Source organism: Anabrus simplex, chromosome 4, assembly GCF_040414725.1.
Source record: "Anabrus simplex isolate iqAnaSimp1 chromosome 4, ASM4041472v1, whole genome shotgun sequence".
Taxonomy (NCBI): domain Eukaryota; kingdom Metazoa; phylum Arthropoda; class Insecta; order Orthoptera; family Tettigoniidae; genus Anabrus; species Anabrus simplex.
The window spans coordinates 221,442,692-221,468,106 of record NC_090268.1 but is presented as its reverse complement, the minus strand read 5'-3'; the positions used below and the strand labels follow the sequence as shown (position 1 = coordinate 221,468,106).

The 25,415-nt window shown below is 42.4% G+C and overlaps 1 protein-coding gene across 1 annotated transcript in view; it reads right to left on the bottom strand.

The window, feature by feature from the left end:
• The window catches only part of wb (wing blister), a 682,542-nt gene that overhangs the window by 149,432 nt on the left and 507,695 nt on the right, over positions 1-25,415 (bottom strand). Inside the window, exons 17-22 of the mRNA XM_068227209.1 lie at positions 18,500-18,639; positions 17,704-17,937; positions 10,680-10,922; positions 9,345-9,515; positions 8,234-8,403; positions 604-738 (exon numbers count right to left, since the gene is read on the bottom strand). Coding sequence (XP_068083310.1) covers positions 604-738; positions 8,234-8,403; positions 9,345-9,515; positions 10,680-10,922; positions 17,704-17,937; positions 18,500-18,639 — 1,093 coding nt within the window. The remainder of the gene's footprint in view (positions 1-603; positions 739-8,233; positions 8,404-9,344; positions 9,516-10,679; positions 10,923-17,703; positions 17,938-18,499; positions 18,640-25,415) is intronic.

The following is a 25,415-nucleotide window of genomic DNA, read 5'->3' as shown; positions in this document are numbered from 1 at the left end:
GGTAGGAGATAGGGATCTATGTTCAGATGGCCTTCACTTGCACTGCATTGGTACATATAAGTTAGGGGGTCTGTTTAGAAGAGTTATACATAGGTACATTCAAGGAAACAGGTAGCGGTGATGAGAGTATAGTTATCTGGAGGTCAGTTTAGGATGTCTTAAAAGTGTTAAACTGTAGAAGTAAAGAATAATATTAAGTAATTTAATAGAGACATACTTACCAGATATTGCAATAGGAGCTGAGTCATGACTGAAAAGTGATATTATGGATATGGAAATTTTCTCACAGAACTAGAGTGATTACCCTGGAGATGGGATAGGAACGGTAAGAGTGGGAGGGGGGGGGGGGGGGTATTCATAATGGTAAAAGAAGAATTTGTAAGCTACAAAAAGTTAATTAAATTTTAAGTGGGGTATACAGACCTGGAGAGGATGGCAATGATTTGATAAGATAATCAGCTATGTGGGGAATGTTATTGTAATAGGTGAACTGGCCTTCTTTAAACAAGTCAGCATCACAAGGCAAGCTCCTCTGTTACATTTTCTACATTTGCTAAAAGTATTTGAGTGAAAGCAGAAACCATAAATAAATGATGTACCTACATGACCTTAGTGAAGTCCATGGAGTCAGAAGCTCTAATCAGGATGTTTTGTACATTCTGAAGAGCTACCATCAACACCTCTCGCGTTACCGTCTTGATAGAGCTACTCCTTGTCTGCCAGAGGGACTCGTGGAACCTGCATAAAGAATAAAGTCATTTATAGAACAATGACAGGCCAGTGGTAGAGAGGGAGCATTCATCTTCCCTGATTGGATTATGAGTTTTAACATTTTGTTGCTACATGTGTGAATGAGACATGTGTCACAACTCAGTATTTCACGAAATTTATATTGCCAATCAGTCAACAATATGCATAGCGATCTTCATCACGTGCTAATTTTGGAATAGAGTAGTGGGTTCCTTGGACACATTCCATAGAAAAATGATGTCTTGCACCTATCACTTGCCTGTCTCAATATATGGCGTGTTCTCTCGGGCATCAATGAGGACATGAGAAATCAATATCAGAATCACTACCATCAAATAACTGCTCGTAAATATCATCGCAATGCACGCTGCAGCTAGTAGACAGAACATAAACATGTATTTCACGAGATAACGCTTCTAAAGCGAACTAATGCAGTCAAACTTGTATAACTCAAATATCTATGACTCGAATTTTCTATACCTGGAAGGGATTTTTGTTTCCCGATGGAATCTTACTTTATACGAAATGAATTTTGTTCATATGATAGGAATCTTGCATGTATGTGTTATATATTTTCAATAACTCGAGGTTCTATTACTCTAATTTTTTCAATACCTTGAAGGCTATTTCAAGCCCAGATGTAAAATGTGATTCTGTAACTCAAAATTATGCAGAACATAATCTATACATACACATTATCCCCATGAAAAAGTAGTTCCTCTAGAAGTAACCTGAACTTAAGGCATCTCCTTATGTAAGAATAGCAATCTCTAAATTTTAATGTTACCATTGATGCTTTCACGGCCCGCACTTATAGCCATGATATAGGCTTTTGGGCTTATGGCCTCTCAGGAAAATAAGGTGAAATTCTTTATGTTTCGCAGAGAACTTTGCTCTGCATCTTCAGAACAAAATCTCGACTGTTCACGGGGAAGACTTCTCCAAGAATGAAGTTTGAATTTAGACGTTAATGATAGAAGTGGAAGTGGTACGTTAATTCATCACCAGATGGCTCACCGTACACAGTACAGCGCTAGCATTCAAAGCGGAAGCTGACGGAACCATCAGAATCGGTCTGAGAGGGAATCATATAACATAACAGGTGTACACACATATGAAAGTATGACAATGACACAAGCCTGGGGTGAAACATCTGGTGATGAGGAACATATGAATTAGGAAGGTAAACACCAAAATGAAAAAAAAAAAATCAATAGTGAAGGGATTCTAAATTTTAATCAGTGTCTTGTTTGACTAGTTCCATGCCATAGCATCATAACTGTATTGCACATTGCAACCTTGAGTAGCTGTGTACCATAGCAGTTTAACATTCTACTTTATGCTACTTCACAACACCCAGCAAGCTGTCGACAGTACGGGGTGGTGTGTAAGTTGGGAGTTCATGGTCTGCTGGCTTGGTCAAGTCCTGGTCAGATTTTGCAGTTTTATTCAAGGACAGTCATCACTTAGTGAGGCCGTTTTTGGTGGTGTAAATGTGCTGGATAAATCTGTAGAGAGTACAGTGTTACGAAGAAAAATACAAAGGAAAATTATAGACTTCTCTTCAATAAGAATTTCTAAGTATCCAAAATGAGAATGTTCCCTTTAGAGGTATTATAAAGCTTGTTTTAAAACCAAATAGATAAAATATAATGGTATTGGTGGAGCTGAAGTAATTCAAAGTGTTTTCAGCCTCCACAAGATATTGAAGTTTTCGACTGTAATTTGTAGATGTTACCACTGTATTGTGGAATAGTTAAGCTGAACATCCCTCATTTTCCTGCAAATTTACTTCAAATTCAGTGTTAGATTGGACTTGAACTGCGCATAGGCAATGTCTGACCGATTCAGTACACCACGGTATTTTCTTTAAAATTACAGCTTAGTTAACATATGACCATTAAGTTTTGCAGCCTGTAACATTAAGAAATACAGTGAAAACTCTTTCATTCGAAATTGGTTTATGCCAATCCCCGATTTCAAATATAGACTTTCATGTGTTATTTCGATCGGTTAACTTGAAATATGTTTAATATATAATTTAAAGTTCTCATCAGGCCCCTAAACTATGTAAAATCTGGTTGCTGCAGAGCAGCTAACAAATAAAGTCATTGTAGATGACAATTAACGACTGTCTCGTATCCCACATTGTCGCATACGTGCCAGAATAGTAGGTTGGCCTGCTTCAGTTTTATGGGAATTAAAGCTTATATTGATGCTGATTCCTCCCCGTGGTGCCCCTGGATAGGTACAGGTAACTGTGTTGCCAGTACTGAACTGAACATCAGCTTTTGGTAGCCAGACTATCACTTGTGATCTTCTGGCTAATGGTATACGAAACGAACGATACTAGCTCTTTACAGAGCCAATCTGCAAAGCCCTTGGGAACTGTTCTGAGAGTCCTTTAAATCAACATCAAAGGAATCAGTAGATTACAAGTGACTACCTTTCCAAACTGGCATTGGAAAATAATGTTAATGTAATATGAATTCAGGAAACTCATGCCTCTGATCAATCTCAGCTTCATTCAAGAGGAAACATTCCTGGATACAAGTTACTGGGAGCTACTTATCATCAGTCTTGTGGAACTGCAACCTTTGTTCGAAATTCCATCACCTGCACTTATTTAGTTTTTGCTAATTCTGATGCAGGTATTTTCAACATCACTACAAAAGTTAATGATGTATCGATCATAAATATTTATAAACCTCCAGGAATTCAGTGGCCTAACAGTGTTCTTCAAACAGTCTCTCACCCATCCATCTATGTGGGTGATTTCAATAGTCACCATACTCAGTGGGGTTATAGATATAGTGATCAGTGTGGAGAAAAACTTATAGAGTGGGCAGAGCTTTGTAACAAAAGACAAACCTACCTGTGTTTCATAAAGTTCTTATGAACTTTCCACATAGTCAACATCGACCTGTCCTTCTGGAAATTGGAATGCAGATTCCTATTATAAGATCTTCTCCACTCCCTCGCTGGAACTTTAGTAAAGCTAACTGGGAGAGCTATTCAGCTGATCTTGACAGTACCATACGATGGATTCCTCCTGAGGTTAGTAACTACTCTAGGTTTGTGAAAGCTATTCTAACATGTGCTAAAAGACATATTCCCTGTGGAGTGAGAAAGGACTTTATACCAGGGTGGGATGAGGCTTGTGAACTACTTTATAAAGATTTCCAGAGGAGTGGTGAAAAGGATGTAGCTGACAAGCTTCTTCATAAACTAGATGAAGCTAGACGAAGCAGATGGAAGGAAACCATGGATAAACTGGACTTCAGACACTCAAGTCGAAAAGCTTGGAGCCTTCTGAAGAAGCTAGGAAGAATACCTCACAGTCCTCAGCTGAAACCAGAGGTTTCACCTAATCATATTGCCAGTCGCACTGCTAGTTTGTCCAAATCCAAGCCAGAAAAATTACACAAAAGGTTTATTAAAAATGAACTGTCTCATTTGAGAAAGCAGTACACTACTTCTTCCAACATTTCTGCTCCTTTTACTGAGCAAGAGCTTTTGCTTGCCCTAAATGAATTGAAAAATGGAAAGTCCCCAGGTTTTGATGGTATACACCCAGAATTTTTGAAGCACTGTGGAAAAAATGTAAGGAACTGGCTAGTGCAGTTTTTCTCTAACATACTCCGAACAAGTCAACTCCCTTCAGAGTTTAAACGAACTAAGATACTAGCTATCTTAAAACATGGTAAACCTACGGATTCTGTCAATAGCTACAGACCAATTGCCTTAATGAGTGTCTGCTTTAAGCTCTTGGAACGGCTTATCTACAATAGAATAAGCCCTCTAATTTTTAGAATCATTCCAATCGAACAAGCTGGTTTTAGATCTCAACGTAGTTGTGAAGATCAGGTGCTTGCTCTGACAACACATATTGAGACAGGTTTCGAAAAGCAATTAAAGAGTGGAGCAGTGTTTATTGATCTAACAGCTGCATATGATACAGTGTGGAGAGAAGGTATTGTGTATAAGTTCTTTAAACTAACAAAGTGTGGTCAAATGTCACGTCTGATTAACAATATGCTCTCAAATAGAATTATCCAGGTAGTCATGCATACAAATCACAGCAAAATAAAGGTACTTAACAATGGTCTACCTCAAGGATCTGTTCTCTCTCCTGTCATGAGCTCTCGTCAATTTGCTTATGCCGATGATCTGGCAATAATTAGTCAGCATGTGGATGCTAATGTGATATAGAGAACTTTAAATGCAGACCTGGATGTTCTGAGTGCATACTTCAAAACGTGGTGCTTGAAACCAAGCCCTAGTAAAATGGAAACCTGCTTCTTCCATTTAAATAACCGACAAGTGAATATCACCTTGAAAGTGTCACTTAATGGAAGCCTTCTCCCTTACAATGCCAACCCCAAATATCTTGGAGTTGCTCTCGACCGAACGCTATCATACAGAAAACATCTAACCAACCTAGCAGCCAAATTAAGGTCACGCAACAACATCATCCACAAGCTTGCTGGCTCCACATGGGGAGCTTCTGCATCTACTTTTTTTTTTTTTTTTTTTTTTTTTTTTTTTTTTGCTATTTGCTTTACGTCGCACTGACACAGATAGGTCTTATGGCGACGATGGAATAGGAAAGGCCTAGGAGTTGGAAGGAAGCGGCCGTGGCCTTAATTATGGTACAGCCCCGGCATTTGCCTGGTGTGAAAATGGGAAACCACGGAAAACCATCTTCAAGGCCGCCGACAGTGGGACTCGAACCCACGATCTCCCGATTACTGGATACTGGCCGCACTTAAGCGACTGCAGCTATCGAGTTCGGTCTGCATCTACTTTGCGTCAGCTATGGCATTGGTGCTTTCCACAGCTGAGTACTGTTCTTCAGTTTGGATCAACAGTTCTCATTCTAAAAAGGTGGACTCAGTCTTGAATGAAACAATGCATGTCATAAGTGGCACAGTAAAATATACGCCTCTTTTCTGGTTGCCAGTGCTCAGCCACATAGAACCTCCTAGAATTAGAAGATTGAACAACTTGTATAGAGAATACAATAAGATATTAACCAATCCTGATCTCCCTATCCATAAAGATGTTAACGTCAGATTCAGTCACCTCAAATCAAGATCTCCTCCTATTCAAACAGCACAGGAACTTGTTGGGAGGGATTTCAATCCTAAAACTGATCGGCAACAAGAGTAGAACAGCGTAGCTCCGATTCAATGGCAGACACTGTTCAATTATAAGAATCTTCCAGCTGGCTTTGATTTGCCCCGCAAGACATGGGTAGCCCTCAACAGAGTATGTACTAACCATGGAAGATGTGGATCAATGTTGTTTAAATGGGGTATGAGATCATCTCCAGCCTGTGACTGTGGTGCAGTTAAGCAGACCATCAACCATATTGTCACCGAATGCATTGGAAGGGCATTCGCTGGATCCAGCCAGGACTTTGTGGTGGCTTCTTCTGAGGCCATACAATGGCTAGAGAACTTGGATCTAACTCTTTGAACCCTTTTGCTTGCACGATTGTTTTCAATGTTATGCGTTTATCTTGTAATTATGTATATATTTTGTGCTGTATATCTTTGTATTGTTTTGTGTACGTTACCATACGCTAATAATAATAATAATAATAATAATAATAATAATAATAATAATAATAATAATAATAATAATAATAATAATAATTGAATTTTTTTTTTGCTAGTGGCTTTACATCACACCGACACAGATAGGTCTTATGGCAATGATAGGATAGGAAAAGCCTAGCAGTTGGAAGGAAGCGGCATGGCCTTAATTAAAGTACAGCTTGGTGTGAAAATGGAAAACCACAGAAAACCATTTTCAGGCTGCCAACAGTGGGATTCGAACCCACTCTCTCCCAGATGCAAGCTCACAGCCGCGTGCCCCAAACCGCATGGCCAACTCGCCTGGTTATCGCATTGTCAATGAGCCTTATTATTGCCATGAGGTACACGTACAGTACGGTTGCGGAGTTAATTTTGTTCAAGTTTTGTAGAGTCTAAATTCATTATAATGGACGAAAAGAAGACATACTGCAAAGACAATAGCAGAGAAATGATGGATAATCAAGGAAGTCGATGAGAAGATATGAGAACTAGAAATGAAATAGCCAAAACGTATGGAATACCACTATCAACACTTTCGACATTCTTAAAACATCAGGAAAAGATTGAACAACAGACGATAAAGCTAAGAAGATTGATCAAACAGAGACGAATTCGAGGAGCAAAGCACACGGAGGTAGAAGATGAGTTAATAGAGTGGTTTCATCAAGCCCGTTTAAATAATATTCTGGTGGATGGTCCACTGATAAGCCAGCCCCGCGGTGTAGGGGTAGCATGCCTGCCTCTCACCCGGAGGCCCCGGGTTCAATTCCCGGCCAGGTCAGGGATTTTTACATGGACCTGAGGGCTGGTTCGAGGTCCACTCAGCCTACGTGATTAGAATTGAGGAGCTATCTGACGGTGAGATAGCGGCGCCAGTCTTGAAAGCCAAGAATAACGGCGGAGAGGATTTGTTGTGCTGACCACACGACACCTCGTAATCTGCAGGCCTTTGGGCTGAGCAGCGGTAGTGCTGTAGTGCCATGGGGTTTTGGGGGGGTCCACTGATAAAAGAAAAAGCCAACGAACTGGGAGTGAAGCACGGATTGGACTGCCAGTGTTCGAACGGCTGGCTGCAACAATTCGAAACATGGCATAATATCACTAAGCAGGCAGTAAGTGGCGAAAGTTCAAGTGTTGTCGCAGAAGGTATTAACGAATGTCGGGAACGAGTGGCACTGATTTTAGCGAAATATGTACCCAAGAACACATCCAATATAGACAAGGCAGCTCTCTTTTTTAAAAATACCCTTTGCACCAGGCAAAGATTTAAGGCATTGAACACAAATTTTTAAGATAAAATGTTTTTCTGGTTGTTCATAATAATCACCCAATCTTAATCAATAACATTTACACAAAAAATGAAATTATACATGAATAATAAAGTTGTACGATAGAATCTGATTACATTGTTTCAGGAATGAAACATTTCTTTCTGTTATTAATTAAATGGGTTTATTTTTTACATGTATTTTATGGTACAGTAAAACCTTGATAATTCAGTGATTGGGACAACAAAATCGGACTTTGAATTACGTAACTTTGAGTTAAACAAATAACAAAAACATATTGAAAACCTGTTTCACCGACCGACCAAAACAACTTTCCTCCCAACCATTTTCAAAGAATAAACAAGGCTTGACGGCTGAGAAGGTAGGACATAAAGGGGACAGAGTTCAAATTCATTATGGCACTGAGAGAGAATTTTAACATAAAATGTTCATCTTAATCAATAACATTAAAAAGCTGGTGATGTACTTACAGGGAGAAAACCATGATTTGCCTGGGAATCAAACTCAGAACAATGAGTTAGACTTCAGGGTAATAAAAGACGTCTTATTTGATAGGAATCCCTTTATTTTCAGATGTGTTATGGAACTTACCGTACACCGTAGTGGCCAGCCGTAGGTGGGATCACCGGAAAGTGTTCGAGAATGATGTTGTTCCCTTGTAGTTGAACAAGAGGGTACGTAGACAGCACGTGGGAAGGTAGTCGAGAACTACTACCTTCAGTTTTCACAGTGAACCTCAAAGTTCCACCATATGACAGAACCTGTAACATGTGCATAATATAACTGTACCATGATGTTTCCTCGTATTTGAACCAGGGGGTATGTAGACAGCACATGGGGAGTATTCGTCGTCATAGTGAACCTGTGACACTAAAAATGTGGAAATATGCACAAAAATTCAACAATATGCACTGTTGACACCGAGACAGATGGGAACCATACTCTAGTTGGGGTCTTACCAGAGACTTATATGCCCTCTCCTTTACACCCTCATTACCATGTGCAGAGGTCTGTACCCTTTATTTACCGTTCCATTTATGTGATTACCCCAATGAAGATCTTTCCTTATATCAATACCTAGGAACCGGGCGAGTTGGCTGTGCAGCTGTGAGCTTGCATCCGGGAGATAGTGGGTTCGAAAAGACGTATGATATAGTGCCAAGAAAAGAGGTATGGGGAAGGTTTAGGCGAAGTAATGTTGCTGAGAAATATGTCAAGAGTGGTACAGCAGATGTACAGACAGGTGAGAGTGAGTATTGGAGAAACAGGGAAACTAAAAATTGGTTTGCAGCAACGATCTCCTTTGGATCCATGCCTGTTTATCATAGTAATGGATGTGATGACAGAGAAGGTGAGGGAAGTGTGGCACGATGGTGGATGATGTATGCAGATGACACGATACTGTGTTCAGAGACTAAGGAAGGAGTTCTTAGGAAACTAGAGTACTGGGCCTTTGCACTTGAAGAGAGATGGTTAAAGATCAGCAGGACAAAAATAGAATATCTGCGTGATCTAACTGCTGCAGGTAACAGATTACACTGCGGGCACAAATATGGCCAGGGAAAAAAAGAAAAACAGGTTGGTGATATTATCCTGATGGACATTAAACCAATGTTTTATAATATTAGCAAATAATACAAATACAACAAGAGCAGAAACATAACGAATAACAAGGACTATCTGTGTAATAGAAATAGAGTACCTTGTCTCCAAGAAACTGCTGCGGAAGCTGCCAATAGATGGGAGCGCTGAACAAGTAGCTCACTCCCATTCGAACATCGCCAGCATCACCAGGAATAACGTACAAGTTGTTGGTGACATTCAGTCGAGCTGTGCCATTCAGACTCATTTCCCTATTTCCAGGGAATGCCAGCTGAAAGAAAATAAATGTTTGCTTTATATTATCATTGCCAATTCTCTGATCAATGGTGGAAAACTGGAATAGGTACAGTGGGTCTCAAATACAACACAGTAAGCAATTTACCATAATCACGTGTTAAATCAAGATATCCAATCACTAAGCTGAAGGATTATGGAGAGAAAACTGGTCACCTCTTACTTTTTAAAAAGGCAGTCCAGTACAAAATGGAAGTGCTGTTGGGAATTTCAGACTCTCTGGAGTGTGACTGTAGAGACGCCAGATGTGAACCACATTGTCTCTCTGAATGAGTCTAACTGGAGACTGGGAAGAAATATTATATGCTACCCTTATGGCAATAGTGTGGCTAAACCATCTGACTATCAAATTCTAATTTTTTTCAGTATGTACAAACATTATCACTATAATATGTTGGTTGTCAAGTGTTACCCTGTACAAGTGTAGTTATGTTTTTACTGTCTCTTTTAATTTATGACTGTTACGCTCTTCAGTCTGTCAACATTAATAAATGAATAAATAAATTTATAAGCCACCTGAGAAAGAGACAAAGTTATTAACTGAGTGAACCAAAACTGAAAGAAATGGCTTCAAATATCAAAATTAATTCTGTAGGTTGAATTCGAAACAACGCATCAGAGCTAATGCGGAGCGATGCTATGTAACGCTGTTGATGGTGATCCGTCTGTCGAATGGGTACGTGAAACTTTAAACAGACCCCAGCATTTCCTTGTCGCAGAGAACTCTGGTGATTTGCCGTCGTTTCACTCACGCTGAGTTTACTTGCCCGCAAGCATCAAGAAGCGTTTTGCCATCCCTCGAAATATTTTTGAGTACTACTGCAAAATTACCCGAGCTCCTTGAACACCGTATATTATCCCCAACTTTTTAAAGCACTATTTTTCCCTGGTGAAATGAACTTGCACAAGACAGTTATTACACCATCAAATCAAGGTATTTCTACTGACCACTTATCACACATAAGGAACATTCGTTTTCTGCTGGAATCATACAACAAAAGCTTTAATACCACAAAATTTGTCATACATTAAAGAGATCTGAACTGTACTGAGGTAGGAAACTTCCTGAAAACATGAGACCATGAGATGAGGTATATTAGGAAGGAATTATCAGATTGACGACAATAAAAGTGAAACTCACATGAATGAAGCATATCTCTTGACTGTCCAGAGGATAGAGATGTCCTCCTGGTGATTGAGAGTCGTAAGTAATGGATAACGTTCGAGGGCGAGGTATCATGATCTGCGACCACGTCAACCCGGCCTGCGTGCACGCTGTCGTACGTCCGAAACAGAAGCACTGAGTGCAGCCGTCAGCATTCTCAGCTTGCAGTCCGAATGTCCCTTCTCTACAAAGTTGACACTTTTTACCAGAGACATTAGCCTGGAAAAAAATAACAAATGAAAATGGCCACTCCAGCAACAGTACAGCAACATTTCACTCTGCACAGGGCACAGTGGCCTCATGCACTGCCTCCTGTATGGTTCTGGGATTGTACATCACGCTATAGCTACAGTCACTCAAAAAAAAAAAATATATATATATCAGAACATGGTATGGTATAAGTTCCTCACAAGTTCAGAAACAAGTGAACTACAGTATATTTTGATAATAATTAAGTTAAATTTTTAATGGTGAGGAGCCTCTGAAGAGGCGTGGTGCAGGTCTTCTGATTTGACACCATATAGTCAATCTGCCAATCTGTGAGGGTGGACCTTTACCTAGGACGATTTCTAATGCTTAAGAGAACACACACCCAGCCTATATGCCATCGGAATTAACCAATGAAGGTTAAAATCGACGACCTGGCCGGGAATCGAGCCCGGGATCCAGTGGTCCAAAGGCCAGCACGCTAGCCATTTACCCATGGACCTGGACATAATTAAATTAAGTATGGGTTGTACATCAAGTGCTCCAGAGACTATACATAAAATGTATAACTTTTAGTTTCTTCAGTCTGCCGAAACTAATTTTGATTAATAAATGTTTAAACTACCTGAAAAAGAAAACATATTATACTTGAAAAAAGAAACAGCTTAATAAATACAATGACATGTTTCGTTCTACAAAGGACATCAAGAGATTCTATCAAATTGCACTCAAATATTTAGAAATGTATAAACATCTATGTTTATTTCTGTTTAAATACTCAAAAACTTGAAATCAGGAATTTATCTTACTGAATTACTCTTGGATGATACAGATAAAAGTATCAGATTTTAGTGTGTGTGACTCTGGATATGAAAATTCTTTCTCCAGCTCATCTGACGCAACAAACACACAAGGGGGTGGGACGTTAGTAATAACAGTCCTGGAACTATGCCTATTATTTCCGTTTGTAATATTGATCAAAGGCCAATGTTGCCGCCAAACTTTGATACTGAAACACACCCCATAGAATATTTATATATGTCATTTATGCAGAGCGTGGGTTCAAGTGCTGTGACTAATTCTTTGACTAATTTTTCCATTTTGATGAACAAAGACACAAAATGAAACCAAAACATGACTGAAAGTAGATTTTAGTAGATATATTTCATAACAGTGGACTAATGTGTACCGAGCAGAATAGCCGCACTACGACTGTGGAGCCAAGCTCTGCATTTGGGAGACGTGACTTTAATCTCCACCGTCGCTGTCCTGAAAATGGTTTTCTGTGATTTCCCGTTTTCACTTCCAGGCAAATGCCAGGACAGCACCTAATCATTGGCTAGAGCCATTTCCATCCACCTACAATTACTCACAATTATTAATTTCATCTTCATTAGCTCCCCAACTGAGGTTGACATTCGGAAGGGCATCCGACTGTATAAACGCACCATTCATCTCACCTCATCCCCGACCCTGTTTCAGGAAATAGAACTGACGGGTAGACATATAGACGACTAATCTGTACTTAAAGTTAACCAATGTCAGATCATGTCATGCTGTGTTCCTTGAGCCATTCTTCCAGGGAAAACAATGATGAGACTGAATTTATTAAATATTAAATAACGCATGTGGTTAATATGGGTATATTTTAATGGTTTTAGTAAATTTTCCCAAATTTTTCATGCATTTTTTATTTTACAATTTTTCCCCGTCCACGTCCATGAATAACCATCACTCGCAAAGGGTTAAGCTCAGAAGACTGGGCAGGCCAATGTACTGGATCTCAATGTCTTATGCACCATCATGAGAAGGTTGTGTCTACCCAATAATATGTCCAGCTTCTTGGCTCGATAAGTGAGCGGCCTTCTGTTCAAAGGTCCCGTGCAGAGAGAGAGAGAGAGAGAGAGAGAGAGAGAGAGATAGAGAGAGAGAGAGAGAGAGAGAGAGAGAGAGAGAGAGAGAGAGAGAAAACACACATCTTCACAAAACACATCACACTACAAACCACCACAATAGTTAATACATCCCTCCCTATAGAGAAGCACAACCAGTCATGAAACTAGGCTTAATCTACATTAGTACTGACATTAGGCCAGGAAAGAAGAAAGACCTCTCTGCATAAAGTGTACCTCAGGTTGCTGACCATTTTCCCTCCCACTCTGAAGCCACCTTTCTATAGGACCTTCCTCATGATGTGATCACAGTAGATGTTGTGTAGTACAGGCCTGACTCCTGCTTCAGTCTTGAAGGTGCTGGAAAACATTTCGTTGACCCATACTTTGGGTCTGTTGTTAGTGTAGACTGTCTTCATCAGACATGCCAGATGATCTGGAACTCCCATGTTCTGAAGTATGCCCTACAAAGGCTCCCACTTCATGGAGTCAAATGCCTTCCTGTAGTCAACAAAGCGCAAGAATGTTGGGATGTTGTACTCTCGGACCTTCTCTATGCTTTGCCAAGTGTTCAAGATTTGTGCCTTGCCTGCCTTCGCTCTTCAGCTATTTGTGGCTGAAGTAAGGTTATCAGTCTCTCATTGATGATGTGCTGGTATGAGGGATCAGCGTCACTGTCCTGTTGTTGCAACAACAACAACAACAAGCACACTACTACTATCTGTTGTTCGTCGGTAGATGCAGAGTGGGTCTCGGCCCATAAGTGGCCACGGCTGATCCGTGATCCAACAGCCCTGCACTCTGACCGGTCAACCGAGCAGAGGAGGAGTGGCTACGGCTCTACCGTGGCTCTAACACCTCTGCATTCGGGAGACGGGACAAGGCTGGACTTCACGCCTGGCCCCAACCGTTGGCTGTCCTTAGTATTGTTTTCCGTGGTTTTCCATTCTCCTGCACTAAGGCAAAACCCGGGACAGTTCCGGGTACAGGCCACGGCCGCCAACCCCCTCACCTTCACCATGCATCTCCTTTACCATAACAAATCCCCCAGCCTGAGAGCCTGCGTCACCGTCTAAGAGGCCCGCCTCCCCCTTCAGGGGAGGAATGAAAACATTTTAGTAGTAGTATCTGTTATAGACCTCCAAGCCAATAGCGACCGAATGCAAACCTTACAAGCCGTACATCTACAGTGCAGATGACTTTCACTGTAAACTGAAAACAACCATAGGAAATAACCTTTATAAGTGATGTCTTCAATGCAAAATTTGGTAATACACAGAATGAAGACCTAAAACAAGTGGCTGGTAAATACAGAATAGGAGACAGATCATCTCATTGAATTTGCCATCAACAACAATTATTCCATAATAATAATTTCATGTTACTATTTCTAGCTGGGTACAGCCCTTGTAAGGCGACCCACCGATGAGGGCGGGCGGCATCTGCCATGTGTAGGCAACTGCGTGTCATTGTGGTGGAGGATAGTGTTATGTGTGGTGTGTGAGTAGCAGGAATGTTGGGGACAGCACAAACACCCAGTCCCTGAGCCAAGGGAATTAAGTATTTAAGATTAAAATCTCTGACCTGGTTGGGAATCAAACCCAGGACCCTCTGAACCAAAGGCCAGCATGCTAACCATTTAGCCATGGAACCGGACAATTATTCCATAACAACCACCGTGTTAAAACACTACCTGCAAAAATTACATACCTGGAAAAGTTCAGGAGATAGAACAAGAAATCTGATTTCATTTGAGTAAATATCAGATAAAAATCACTGTTTCAGATGGTGAGAACACTTCCAGGTAACTAATGGCTAAAGTAATGATACCAGAACACCTCAACAAATCTGGGCCACATTAAAGAACTCTGTGATAACAACACTGTGACCATCCAAAAGGATCAAACGAAAGAAATAAACAAACAAAACAGAAGCTATGGATATTAGACGAGACAGTGCCCTTGTTCCCACCTGTTTACACCAGCGATTATTCTCGCTTCTTTCATGCCCATTACTTCTAACTTATAATAAGATATCCTGAGTACACCCAGCTTTCACTTCCATACAGCAAAGACCGGGCGAGTTGGCCGTGCGGTTAGGAGGCGCAGCTGTGAGCTCGCATCCGGGAGATAGTGGGTTCGAACCCCGCTGTCGGCAGCCCTGAAGATGGTTTTCCGTGGTTTCCCCATCTTCATACCAAGCAAATGCTGGGACTGTACCTTAATTAAGGCCACGGCTACTTCCTTCCCATTCCTAGACCTTTCCTGTCCCATCGCCACCATAAGACCTATGTGTGTCGGTATGACGTAAAGCAACTAGCAAAAAAAAGCATACAGCAAAGTCAGTCTGAAAACAAACCAGTGTAAAGATAGTTTAACCCTGGAGCTAACTTCTTTTTTACAGAATACTGCTGACCGCAACTGCAAGCTCACTGCGTTAGCTTTGCTGCACCTTGATTCACTCTCACAACCAACCTCCTAGATTCCTCTGTTATGTGCAATTCACATCCAAATTGGTCCTGCCACCTGTTTCAGCATCAGACCATTCAGTCATCACCCTTGTCCACTTTATGGTGTTCATTAAACCTGCCCACTTCCTCTTTTGAGACTAGAGGCTATTGGTCATGAGTCCAACTTGCTTGCTGTGTTCATTTAGATCTTCTATCATCTTCTGAAATTGTACGTAACTCACTGAGAAAAGGACAATGTCATCTGCAAACCTCAGATTTGAGATATTCCTACCAACAATCCTGATGCCATCCTGATACATTCCATTCCATTCCCTGGAAAACATCCTCTAATATGCAGGTGAAAAGGTGGGTCTTCCTAACAAAGTCCCTTCTCAATTTTAAGAGATCTTCCAATGTATTCATGCCTGATCCATGCTTTACTTTGGTAGTAGATTAGAGAAATTTTGCTCGTGGATATACAAGATTTTATTCTAAAGATGTGGAGCAAAATTCTCTGTGAAACATAAAGAATTTCATCCTTTCTTCTTGACACAGCAAAAGCCCAAAAGTTATATTACTGTGTCTATTATTACGGGCTGTGAAAGCATCAATCTAAATATGTCAGATATGTTCCACTGTTCTGGTACCTTGTCTGTTCGTTGAACATCTTAATAAGTAGGCCAACAAGTTGAACACACCTCTTTTGGATTTCATTCTTCTTGTTCATCACTTCTGGAACCAGCATGGACTGACGTGGGTTTTCACACCAGTCCGTCCATACTGTAAACTTTCCTCACTTTTTGACTGATTTCAGTTTTTCTTTTGTGGTTTTTCCCCTTTTCCAATTAGTTTTCCTGATGTCATTACTGATTGTTTTATAGCTGAGTTTGATTTTACTTCTTGTACGGCTGTTTATGTATTTCCCCTTTTTTTCTCCCTCTCTCTCATCTATAATTTGTTCCTCTGCCTGTTTTTCCTACTGGTCAACTGAGATGATTTTGAAGCCTCTTTTACTTGGTTTACAACATTGTTATAATATACCAAACAACCTTTATAATCCTCATCTAACACAGAAAATCTTATGAATTTCTATATTATTAACTTCTGAGGTTTGAATCAATTCCTCCAGTCTTTCTTTCCTAACATTTCAACTGTTGCTTGCACCATTCTGTGGCCTCTGCCACATTTAAATGAACAAAGTACAATTCCTAAGATCTTTGAAGAATTCCGTTCAAGATTCAAGCTACCACATTCGTTGACGAAGAATGTGGTCCTTAAAGCCCAGGAAGGTCCATTATCAATACAGTCATCAACGTTATCAGTATAGTTTGTCCTCATGGGGAAGTGTTTATATATACATTTTATCATAGAAATTCTCTCTGATTCTCCTACAATCATAAATACTTGAAATGATCTACCCATTCTGATTCTGTATTCCCAACCTCTTAGGTTTCTTTCCTACTGGCATCACTTTTATCTTGAAAATGCTAATATCATACCATTGCACCTATTTTCAAGTTCCAACACATTAGATTGCAGGCTTTCAACACAGTGTCTCATTAAGACCAAGCAGTCAGCATAGGACACTAACTGAATCTCTCCCTGCCACTTTATACCTTTCAATAGGTGGTCTTATGTTTCCAACCTGTCCTGACTTTGTCATTCCACTTATTCTTCTGGCATTCCCTTGGCCCTTCCACTACAGCATCCCTGTATTCTCTTTCTATATCCTGAAACTGCTTACTGTCTTTCTTTGGAATTTTGTTGTCCTGAAGATTCTCTACACTTACCCACTTCACTTTCTCTAGTGGGTACTTAGTTCACTGCAGATCAGATGGTAGCATGTCTTACTGAAAAATTCCCTGAAGACTTGAGTACTCATAACATATTTTCTGTATTCAAAGTCGGTTATGACATAGACTATTACGCATCTGGTGATCCTACCCTTGAATGCGTGACTGCAAATCTCATTCCTAATAAGAGTGCAAAAAGAACCTGATGCCAGGTTGAGTTCTCTAATGAGCCCAGGACCAAATCTAGGACAATAATAAAGCAAGTCAGTGAGAGGGAATAAGGGAGAAAAGTTATCTACGATATGACAAGGATCATCCCGCCTCGTACAGACGGTCAGATCTGAAGAGAGAGATTAAACACAAGAATAACCTGACCTGAATATACTTTCGTTTACATTTTAAACACTGTTTTCATCTTTGTAATTACTTTAAAAGAAAAGCAGCTATTTTGTTCTAACCTATTTTAATAAGAATAAAGTTAACACTGACCAATAATGAAGAATAATATCCATTTGCTCTGAAATAAAACACATTTGCTTTCAATGTATGTATTACATTTACGATACAAATTCAGTGGTTGATGCCACTGCTGTATGTAACTCCAGCACACACAACAGCGGTAAGCCTACACCTGAAAGGAAATAGTCTGGACAGCTAACCTTACAAGGGCATTGGCCAGTCTGATCACAGGAACACTGCCCGATTGACACGTCGCAGTGGTCTTCCCGTGTGCCGGCCAGATGACAGTCGCAGCGGCGGCAGTGAGGGAAACCGTGGTAGTGGCGAGCACAGCTGGAACAGCGGTCCCCAGCGTAACCTTCCCGACAGAAGCATCGGCCAGTAACGGCGTCGCACTTTTGGTGAACAGCCCCGGTCAACTCACAGTGACATGGCTGGGAAAAAGTGAATGAATTATTTTTATTGGCATGTCTATTGATATTACAGGTATGTCTGAGTCTTTGAAGGACAAGAGAACAGTTGCCAAGTTTGACAGCGACTGGAACGTCACTAGCAGTGTCTTATTGTGGAAAGGAGGTGTAGATAAGAATAAGGAAGTGTCAAACACACAGGTCACCATCAAAAGAGCTAACAGTAGAAAAGGAGAAGAATTATCTGTGTTACATTCTGGTCAGTTTTTTTCATTCATATCATTTTGTCCAAGGTACACGATTTTGGTCATATGTCACACAGTTTAGAAGTTATGAGGATAATGTCATTTAGAAGAAATTAGTGGTAAAGTTTCCTTGACATGCACTAACACTTCACTGACTGCTGAAATGCAGCTACTTACTTCTTAATTCAACACATCAAAACCAATCCAGACATTTACAAAATTCTTTCACTAGAATGTGCTGCTATCAATAAAATAATAGTTAGAGAGATTGAATTTTTGAGGGTTGTAAGATAAAGTGAAAGTGTTGGGGCAAGCAATGAAGTAAGGGTACAATGTCTCACCTTACATCCTTTCGAAGGTTCATATCCCCAAGCGTTGTCCATACACTGGGCACAAGTAGCTCCACGAGTGAACGGCGGGCAAATACAGCGGCCTGTGTCTGGGTCGCACAGATGACCGGGCTTGTCGCATGGTTCACAGGCTGTGTCAGGGGCAAAACACATTCACCAATCAGTCTCTACAAATTAAATTGCAGTTTTCTCTGCACACTTCAAATTTGTTTTTATCTTGGATCAGGGGTACAAAAGTCAGAAGGAGGTTTAGTTCAAGTTTTGCAGATGTTAGTGTAAATGGCTCAATAGAATTTCTCAAAAATCTGTAACTTAAGTTGAAGAATATCTGCAGTGGACAGTGGAGTTGCCACAACAACATTCTCCATTAATATGAGCTCTGTGTTAAAATACTTGTGTTACCTATCTTTTAAGTTTCATCGTCTTTACCGTACATATTCATGATTCTTTCACTTTTCACAAAATTCTAAGCAGGTATTTCCAAACATTTCTAAAACCTATAACTAACAAAGGTTGCAGAAACTGCAATTTCCAATAGATTTTTACTGTAGATATATTAACTTGCCACACAGGCATTTAGCAATAAGAGAAACCTTTTAATCAGTGCAAATTTAGACTTTGGAATTAGGAAGAAATTTGTGATTTCTTTTGTATGGAGTCTGCTATTGTATGGCTGTGAGTCTTGGACAATCAGAGACTAGGATTGGAAACGACTGGAAGCGTTTGAGATGCGTGTCTGGAGACGAATGCTAAGGATTAAATGGATTGAAAAGAGAACAAACAAAAGCGTTCTTCAAGAAAGTCAAGGGAAGAGAGAACTGATACTAACAATAATGCCAATATAGTTGGTCCATTATTGGACATTATAAATTTTCCAGCTAACTCATTCCTGGTTGCCAGCGCTTTGCCCCAGTGTGCTAAGTTGGGCTCATCAGTTGGTAAATAGCACACTTACCAAGACGCATGGCTAGTGCATACCATGGAGGCATCATCATCATCAAAAAGTTTTTCATTCCCCTCTGAGGGGGAGGGGTGGGCCACCTAGTGGGTAATGCCCACTGTCTGACCAGGGGAGTTGGGTGGGTTAAGAAAGGAGTGGAGGATTAGGGAGATGGGTAAACGGAGCAATTCTGTGGAAGAAGGAGGAGAGTTTCAGGCTCTTGCCTTTTTTTTTAAAATTTTTTTATGACTTTCTAATTATTATATTTTCCCCTTCCACTAATATTCTTGTTATGGGGTACAATATACATATATTTGGTACTACATCATTTACAATGAAATATATACAAATGTATAATCTATTTACAGTACAAATAGGGAGACGGCGCATACACGGGTTATTGTAGAGGGAAACAGTTACACAGATTAGATATCTAGTGGCAATGATGGTTTTTTAGTACAAAAGGGAAAGAAAATACAAGTTTATAATATATGTATAGAACTACAGACAGGATAGATGAGAAAAAAAATGGTGACACTGAGTTGAAGACCAAGCACACATACAGTGACTCTACAGACAGGACAAAGGGATAATACGTACGTGAAAGAAAGCACCAATAATACCATTTTGCCTACCTATATGTACATAGATTAAATACGGATATACATGGGACTAGATCTATGGTATATGACAGGACAGTGAACAGACTAAATGATTAAGCAGAGAATTTGATTGTGGAAGCGCTTCTTTCCTTGATATTATAATGAAGTTGGAAAGGGCGGTGATGGCAACGCCGACTCAGGCACAGCACAGTGATAGCACATTGAGAACCCAGAAAAGAGGGTATGGGGCGTGTTGGGAGTCTGGGTTGGAAGTCCCGTCACAGTTCAGATTCGGGCACCAACTTAGGGTAGGGGTAATGAATGGTAGAGGTGAAAGGGGGTCTGGATGAAGTGTGGGGAAGGAGGGGGTGAGCCTTGGTGGAGCTGGAAAGGAGGGGGGGAAGATGATCCCGGGTGAGGGCACGAAGGGTGGCACGTTGAAAATGGACGAGTACATAGGAATCGAGTTTGGGAAGGGGAAGATATCACAGAGGTCTGATGTGGGGAATGTGAAAGGAAGGCAGAGAGTATGGCGGACAGTACGCTGTTCCAGGGACAGGAGTGGATGGTAGAGATCGGGATTGGAGTGAGCAACAACTGCCCAAGCAGTGAGGCCATATGTGATGGGAGGGCGGACAAAGGTCTTGTAGGTAGGAGGAGTAGAGAGGAGTTTTGACCCCACCAAGTGCCGGCTAGGCAGCGGACCAGTTGGGCATGGATGGCGGTCTTGGATTTTAGGTGCTGGAAGTGCGGGCGGAATGTTATGTGTTGGTAAATGCCCAGGTGTTGTTTTTTTTTTTTGCTATTCGCTTTACATCGCACAGACACAGACAGGTCTTATGACGACGATGGGACAGGAAAGGAAGCGGCCGTGGCCTTAATTAAGGTACAGCCCGAGCATTTGCCTGGTGTGAAAATGGGAAACCACGGAAAACCATCTTCAGGGCTGCCGACAGTGGGGTTCGAACCCACTATCTCCCTAATACTGGATACTGGCCGCACTTAAACGACTGCAGCTATCGAGCTCGGTCCCAGGTATTTCAGGGTGGGTTGGGTGTGGATGGGGGTGTTGCAGAAACAAAGGCAGAGATAGGAGGGATCATGGGTGATGCTGAGTTTGTGGTGTTTACAATGGAAAAGGATAGATTGGGTCTTGTTAGGGTTCAGTTTAAGGTGCCAGCAGCCCCAGGAGATGAAGGAATCTAAGAAGGTTGAATGGTGTGGTTGAGGGCTTGTATGGAAGGGAGAAGAGCAAGGATGGCAGTATCATCGGCGAACTGAAGAAGTTGGATTGGTGGAGGGGGTTGTGGGATGTCTGCTACGAATACAATGAAGAGGAGAGGGCATAGAGGGGATCCTTGAGGAACACCGAGAGCGAGTGGGAAAGGAGAGGTGAATTGGCGGTTAATGGAGATCTGGGTTGTTCAGTTAGAAAGATAGGATGAGATGATCCATATATAGGAGAGGGGAAGGGCAAAGAAGCGAAGTTTGAAGATTTTCTATGGGAGTCAAAGGCAAGGTTGACGCCTAAGGTGATTAAGAGGGTGGGGCGAGCTTGATTGTTTGTTGGATGTGGTTTCGACAATGCGAAGAAGTTGGTCGGAAGTGGAAAGGCCAGGACGGAAAGCAAACTGGGAGTGTGGGAGTAGGTGGTTGGATTTTAGGTAGGGGTGAAGACGATGGACAAGGATTTTGTTGAGGATTTTTGCTAGGACAGTGATAAGAATTATGGGGCAGTAGGAGTCTAGATCAGATGGGGACTTACTGGTTTTGAGAAATAGAAGCATGGTAGTGCTCTTCCAGGAGGCCAGATAGAAGCCAGTGTGAAGAATGAAGGTATAAAAGGTCAAGGGAGTTACAAGGTCTAGTGGGGCTTGACGGATGTGAAGGTAACGGGTTTTATCGGGACCAGGAGTTGTATTAGGGGATTTGGACAGGACAGATTGGATCTTGGATTTAGTGATGGCAGAATTTAGGGGGTGAGGTGAAAGGATGTGGGTACTGGAGGGTAACATGGTGGGGGAGGGAGCCGGGGTTAGGTAGAGTTGGGTATCGGATATGTCAAAGTTGGAGTCTAAATGCGTGTTGAATCGATGCTGGAAGTGTTCGGCGAAAATCTCCAGAGTTTCCGTGGTATTGGCTGGAGTAACGCCACGGTGGATAATGGGGTAGCAGGAAGTGGATCTAGTACCGAGGAGACTGTCTAGTTTGCGCCAGAATTTAGTAGGAGGTGTGTGGAGGGAGTTGAGTTTGGTACGGGTTTGAGCCCAGGTGCGACGGGAGTGGGCTGTGAGGTAATTCTTGATAGTGCGAAGGATTTGGCGGTGTAGGCGGAGGAAATAAAGATCATGGGAGGACATGAATTCTTGGAGGTAGGATTGGGAAAGTTTTTGGTTTTTGACGAAGCGGGGAGGGAGTCTAGGTTGGGATGATGAGTGGAGTGCTGTAGGAATGCTGGAGTCTGAAGCAGAGGAAATTTTTTTGCTATTTTGCTTTACGTCGCACTGACACAGATAGGTCTTATGGCGATGATGGGATAGGAGAGGCCTAGGAATGGGAAGGAAGCGGCCTTGGCTTTAAATAAGGTACTGCCCCAGCATTTGCCTGGTGTGAAAATGGGAAATCACGGAAAACCATCTTTAGGCCTGCCGACAGTGCGATTTGAATCCACTCTCTCCTGGATGCAAGCTTACAGATGCACGCTCCTAACCGCATGGCCAACTCGCCTGGTAGCAGAGGAAATAGTGGAGAGGATGAATGTATTGAGGGAGTCTACAGAAGCTTGGTTGGAAAGAGGGAGAGGAGGGTTCTCTAGGGCTTGGGACAGTTGGGCACGATAGGAGGGCCAGTCGGCTTTGGAGAAGTTGGGGATGGTTGTAGGTGATGGACGAGGAGGGCAAGGGTTGGTGGAAGGGATTTGGAGAAGTTCAGGTAGGTGGCCACTACAAATACTAGGAAGCAAGTAGAGTTTTATAAGATGGGCAAGTGAATTGTGGGCAAGGATGGCATCTGGAGTGGTGTTGGAAGCGGGTCGAGAGTGGCCAGGTATGGGGATAAGGGAGCAGTCTCTGTCATTGAGGAGGGATTGGATGTTGCTCATCTCTCGACCGGAGTGGGAGGTAAGAGAATGAAGCTAAGAGAATGAAGTGGGGAAAGATATCGGCAAAATGGAAAACAAAGTCCAAGAGTAGGGGGACGTGGGAGCGATGGTAAATGGTGGCGAGGTAGAGGATACGGGATCGAAAATAGACTGTCGTAACTACTGATTCGTGGAAGGAAAGGGGGTGGGGTGAGTGTGGTTGCGGACGGGCAGTTTAGATCGGGTGGCTATTGCTGAACCCCCATGGCCTACACATCGGTGGAATGTGAAGCCGGGGAGGTGGGCATGCTGGTGATAATGTCCAATAACGGACCATTATATTGGTATCATGCTGGTAAGGACGTAACATTGTTTCATTGAGGAGGACATGGGAGGGGTGTTGGGTGGTAAGTGTTTGTAGGTGGAGACGTTTGGTGCGGAAGGATTGAATGTTTAGGAAGATGAGAGAGATAGGAGTAGTAGACCGTTTTCTGGATTGGACTTGAGCCATTGTTCAAACCAAGGTTTCAAGGGGAGTGAAATTAAAGTAGGCGTTAAGTCTGGAGTGGGAGGTTTGGAAGTGAAGGTTTAAGGTTGGCTGCCGCTTGAAGTTGGGCTAGGACCATGGGACGGTAATAAGTGTGGATGTTTAGGAGGTCATAAAATGGTTGGAGGGGAAGGGGGGGGAAGGGATCGTGGAGCTGGTGTGGGAGTGTTGATGGTGCGAACTGGGGCGACTAAGTCAGGGCGGTTCTCTGGAGGGGCGGGCCTTACACTGGTGGAAATACGTTGGTTGAGGATCAACGCAGGTGTTACACTTCGGTGGGAGTTGGACATTGGGGCAGCGGGAAGTAGGGTGAGCCTGTGAACAGTGACCGCACACCAGATGTTCGGCGTTGCAGTGAGCGGAATAATGTTGATTGTAAGTCAAGCACCGTTCAGAGCGGAGGGGCTGGGGTGTGGGATGGTTCGCCCCTACGGTGATGCCTGAAGATTGAAATCCCACTTGCGAGAACCCGATCGAGGTCCTCGGTTGTGGGAAGAAGGATGCGCACCATGAAGGTGGGCCCAGAGGCGTTCCTGATGCGGAAGGCCTTCCTAGCGGGAATGCCTTCCTCGTTGAGTTCTTGTAGTATGATTTGTTTCGGTATGTCCGGGTCCACTCCACGGATTACACAGCTGAAATGGCTGTGATGGGGGATGGAGGTGGAGTTTTGTTTATTGGGGAGGAGAGAGGTTTTAGGGGCATAGAGGAACCCAATTGAGATGCCCTGATGGTGTGAGTGAGACAGCATGCAGCGTCCTCCCCGTTGAGTTTGATGATGACACCGTTCATTGTAGGGAGAATGTCGGTGACTTTGTGGCGTTGCATGTTGAAGCAGGTGAGTGTGGTGAAGATGGTGTGTGGTGAGCAGTACTCTGAAGTGGGACTGAGGAGAAGGAAGGTGTAGGTACCAGATGGGACTTTCTGAAGGGTGCGGGGGTTGGTAATGGGTCGACGGACTTGAGATTGTGGTAGCGGAGGGAAATCAAAGGTGGAGTTGAGTGGGCGAGGGCAGTTGGATGAATCCATTTCTTCAGTCGCTGTTTCAGTGAGGTTTCTGATGGATGGCTGAGATGAGGCGCTGGATAATGGTGGGTCTGTGGCGAGTCTTTGAGGAGCTGATTCTGTGCCTTTGGGTGCAGTTCTTTTGTATTGAATCCGATAGTCTCGACTAGGTGCAGATTGGACCAACAAATGTCGATAACTGGGAGGGTCCACTGAGGGGCACATAGTAGCAGAGTGATGGGCAGGGGTGGTGATGGAGTGTGAAGTGAGGGCGCTGCTGGTGATTGCAACGGTAGGGGCGGCAGTGGTGCTGGTTGTGGCGAAGATGGTTGTGGTGGTGCCAATGAGGTCCATCGTGGCTGACAAGACACTGGAGTTGGACGAGTCCACACTAACCTGGCCTTATGAGGCCCTCGGATTGCTGATTACTTAGAAGTGCTTTTGCCTGTCTGATCCCTGGTTGGCCTTTAGGCAAACCCAGTCAGAACCGGAATTGCCGAACCCAGACCCAAGGTCAGTGTTCCACCAATACAAGATGAGAAAGTTCTGTATGTATGCACATCAGTCCACCTGAGCCGATCAAGTTTTCAAACAGCAATGAGATGTCATGCCAGTTTTGGGTGTAGGGCACCGTTGGATTTCCCAGAGGTTTAACATTGCCACACTAGATGGAGTTCACCTCAGCAAAGAATCCTCGTGCTGAGTCCCCGTGGAGGCCACTGTGTAGACTATTTGGA